The sequence below is a fragment of the Puntigrus tetrazona genome, chromosome 4 (assembly GCF_018831695.1).
Source record: "Puntigrus tetrazona isolate hp1 chromosome 4, ASM1883169v1, whole genome shotgun sequence".
In the NCBI taxonomy this organism is placed as follows: Eukaryota; Metazoa; Chordata; class Actinopteri; order Cypriniformes; family Cyprinidae; genus Puntigrus; species Puntigrus tetrazona.
This window is the reverse complement of record NC_056702.1, coordinates 14,811,840-14,815,576: the sequence shown is the minus strand read 5'-3', so window position 1 is coordinate 14,815,576 and position 3,737 is coordinate 14,811,840. Positions and strand designations below refer to the sequence as shown.

The following is a 3,737-nucleotide window of genomic DNA, read 5'->3' as shown; positions in this document are numbered from 1 at the left end:
ATTATTTAATTATTAATTTACTTGTTTTTTCTTTGGAGGGGGAGGTAGGGGGTTATAAAAATTAATACGTTTAATTTAGCAAGGATGCTTTAAATTAGTGTAAAAAAAAAATTAAAATAAAAAGTGATGATATATACATTTACTGTATAATGTTGCAAGAGATTTCTATTTTAGATAAATGCTAAATACGAACTTTTTTTTAGCAAAGGAAACCTGAGAAAAAAATTATAATAATAATACATGTTTTTGAGAAGCAAATCAGAATATTAGAATGATTTCTGAAGGATCGTGTGACTGGAATAATGATGATAAAAATTCATACGTTCAATTTTAAAATGTATTCAGATAAAAAATAGGAAAAAAATCTATTTATTTATTTAGGACATTGTTGTATTCATTGTTTGTGTTCCCATAGTGCCATAGAAAGTTAATTTTAGGATTGGATAACAGTTACTGTATTTCAAACATCCCTAATAGGTCTCACACAAATAAAAAACAATTGTCCCTCTAATGCTTTACAAAAAGTAATAGGATACCAATGTGTACTGTATGTATGAAATGTGCCATAATTTATTTAATTGCATTCTAAAACTCTGTCTGACTGTATGTTTTTTCACTCTTTCTACAGGAAAAGTGATAGATGTGGATAAAGGTATAGTCTGCGAAAATGTGCCTATAATCACTCCTAATGCAGATGTGGTTGTGTCCTCCTTAAACTTCAAGGTGAGTTAAACGAGAACAAACGATTCACTTTTAGTGCTACATATTTGGCCGTAAGCGCGCTATTTGCTATATACGTGCAAAGATACTGTAGATGTATTTCTCATGTTATCAGTCAAGACCGTGTTATTATATTTACACACGCGACTCATGAATGCATGGAGTGTGCTAAACAAGTCAAGACAAGGTTATGAAGGGAATGTTGTCTGGCATTGTGCGGAGCAGAGGTTTAAGTTGTTTACGGTTGCCGAGCTACGTGACAAATTCTTGCGTTAATATAGAATTTGTCTGTATTTTGGTTCGCGTCCATCGAGTTCTACATTAAAGGAGCCGTATGACTCGTCTTAAGAAGCGAGATGTGCTCGGATTTGGCAGCTATAGTGCGTTGTGATGACACAAAAACAATAAGACACGTTTTTACTTGGTTTACATAATTGCTGGTTATAATGGCTCTGAGCGATACTCACGTTTGAATAGTAAGTAGCGGATTCTTTGAATAATAAAACATACATTAGAAGCGTCAGTAGTAGGTAATGTCAAACGGCGTTTGTGCAGAGCCGGCGTAGACTAGACCGGGTTCAGGAATCAGTTATCTCTAAAATGTGTTGCACACGATCTAATATGTGGGTTAAACTGTTCTCGAACAGTGTTGTAAATGCTGCTTATAACTTCTTGAAACAGCATCTCCGACGCTACATTGAGAATAACAGCTCTGCCTCCGTGTTATGCAAACATTTCCACACCGTGATGTAGACATGTGGGGGCGTGTTTAAATGCGTTGTGATAGAAAGGTTTGGTCGAGTCTCAGCTTTTTAAAAGAATATCTCTTTGAGCTATTTAGCGTTCATCTTTAGCGTTCTTAACACCCCACAGAGGAAAGAACACTTGTAATGGCATCCTACGACCCCTTTAACGGACAAATAACCCAGTTGGCGTAAAGTACCACCGCACTTTTTACATTGTAGGGTTTGAGCTCAAACTAAAATATGTCTTTGGGTTTCGTTGAAAGTTAAATACCGACTTCAACTCAACCGCGTGAACTATCAATCAATCAATCATTCTTATTTATGTAGCGCTTTTAACAACACAGGTTGTATCAAAGCACCGAACAGTATAAAGTAGAAGAATACAGTGATAGGGATGATAATCGAACAATTTGTTATTAAACGCAGAGGCGGTTTCTGTAATCAATTGGACGATAATCGCTAGAAGTTAAGCAAGCCAGAGGCGACAGCGGCAAGGAACCAAAACCCCATCCATACAGAATGGAGGGAAAAAAAACCTTGGGAGAAACCAGACTCAGTTGGGGCCAGTTCTCCTCTGACCGGACGCCCAGCACTTAACTTCCAGTTCAATTTTAAACGCAGCTGTGTCAGATAGTGTACATTTTGTGTGCAGGTAGAGGAAGGGATGCATTTGCTGATCACAGGGCCAAATGGATGCGGGAAAAGCTCCCTGTTCCGGATCCTCAGTGGCCTGTGGCCTGTGTACGGTGGACTTCTGCACAAACCCTCACCTGAGCACATGTTTTACATCCCACAGAGGTACGGAACAAACCCACGCTCTTATCGCCTCGTAACATAGGATTATATTATAACAGAAGCGCTCCAGACAGAACGAGGTTTCACAACATGGGAGAAATGAGTCGCGAAATGAGTGGCACAACTGATCGTTTTTTTCCCCCGCATCGGTACCCAATGAGCTCACTTCTCGACATTTAAATGCCTTGCTTTTGTTTGCCGTAACAGTTTGGCAGACCTCGCGTCAGGAGCGGACCTACCGAGGCATTAAATTGCGCTCAGGTGGACGGCTCGCTAGGTTTCAGAACGGCTACCGTCCTCCGTCTCTGGTCCATATTGCAGACGTCGCACCTCCAGGATTTGACTGCTGTAACCAGAGTCAGACACAGCGTAACTAAAGCTCTGTGAACTGCTGAGCGATAGAAACCAGAGTCCTCAGTAGTGAAATATTTACAGATTCCTGCAGGTGCGAGCGCAGCCAGACCCAGGAAGCCCGTTAATATTTTATACACGGGGCTGTTGGTAGAGTAATGAAGAGTTGTGCTTATCTATCTATCTATCTATCTTCGTTTTATCTTCTCTCCAGACCGTACATGTCCATCGGAACGTTACGGGACCAGGTCATCTATCCCGACTCTCTAGACGACATGCACGACAAGGGCTACAGAGACAGGGACCTCGAAGTTATTCTGGACATTGTCAATTTAAACCATATTGTTACCAGGGAAGGAGGTTGGTAGACGTAAATCCCGCTCAGCGTTACGAAAGCGTTTCACCACCTCAATCTCTTTTTTTTCGTGTTAATAGGATTCCAGGTTTCTTAGCCGGCTTTGCATGCCATTTCGATACAAAAGCGTTATGGAGGTGATTCACTACTTGGTCTTTTACAGGGTGGGATGCCGAGCTGGACTGGAAAGACGTTCTTTCTGGAGGCGAGAAACAGCGTATGGGCATGGCGCGCATGTTTTACCACAAGTAAGATGTCGTTTTAATGCACGTTCTCTTGTTTTTTGCGGCGATGATAATAATCGATGCATTTTTTTCAGGCCTAAGTATGCCTTGCTGGATGAGTGCACCAGCGCCGTCAGCATTGATGTAGAGGGTAAAATATTTCAGGCTGCAAAGGACGCCGGTATCTCCTTGTTGTCCATCACCCACAGACCCTCTCTATGGTAAGACGCGTGAAACCGTACATTTCTTGAAATGAGTCTTGAACGAAGGGACTGCGGTGAACGTGTTCGCGTCATTGTTCTTAAACATTAATTATGTTATTCTCATTAGTTATGATCGATTGATAAGTATTAATATACCCTCCCAAAAAAAAATGTGACCCAGGACCACAAAACCAGTCGTAAGGGTCTTTTTTTTTTAAATTTGACATTATATATTATCTGAAAACTGAATAAATAAGCTTTCCGTTGAAGTATGCTTGTTATGATAGGACAATAATTGGCTGAGACACAACTGCTACAAAAAAATCTAAATATTGGGAAAATT

At 40.4% G+C, this 3,737-nt stretch overlaps 1 protein-coding gene across 2 annotated transcripts in view; it reads left to right on the top strand.

Annotated features, from left to right (window-relative positions):
• The window catches only part of LOC122342645 (ATP-binding cassette sub-family D member 1-like), an 11,654-nt gene that overhangs the window by 7,085 nt on the left and 832 nt on the right, over window positions 1–3,737 (top strand). The window contains exons 5-9 of one of the 2 annotated variants that reach the window (XM_043236615.1): window positions 629–723; window positions 2,119–2,264; window positions 2,827–2,972; window positions 3,131–3,215; window positions 3,287–3,412. In XM_043236615.1, coding sequence (XP_043092550.1) covers window positions 629–723; window positions 2,119–2,264; window positions 2,827–2,972; window positions 3,131–3,215; window positions 3,287–3,412 — 598 coding nt within the window. The remainder of the gene's footprint in view (window positions 1–628; window positions 724–2,118; window positions 2,265–2,826; window positions 2,973–3,130; window positions 3,216–3,286; window positions 3,413–3,737) is intronic. The other variant, XM_043236614.1, reaches the window with a different exon arrangement.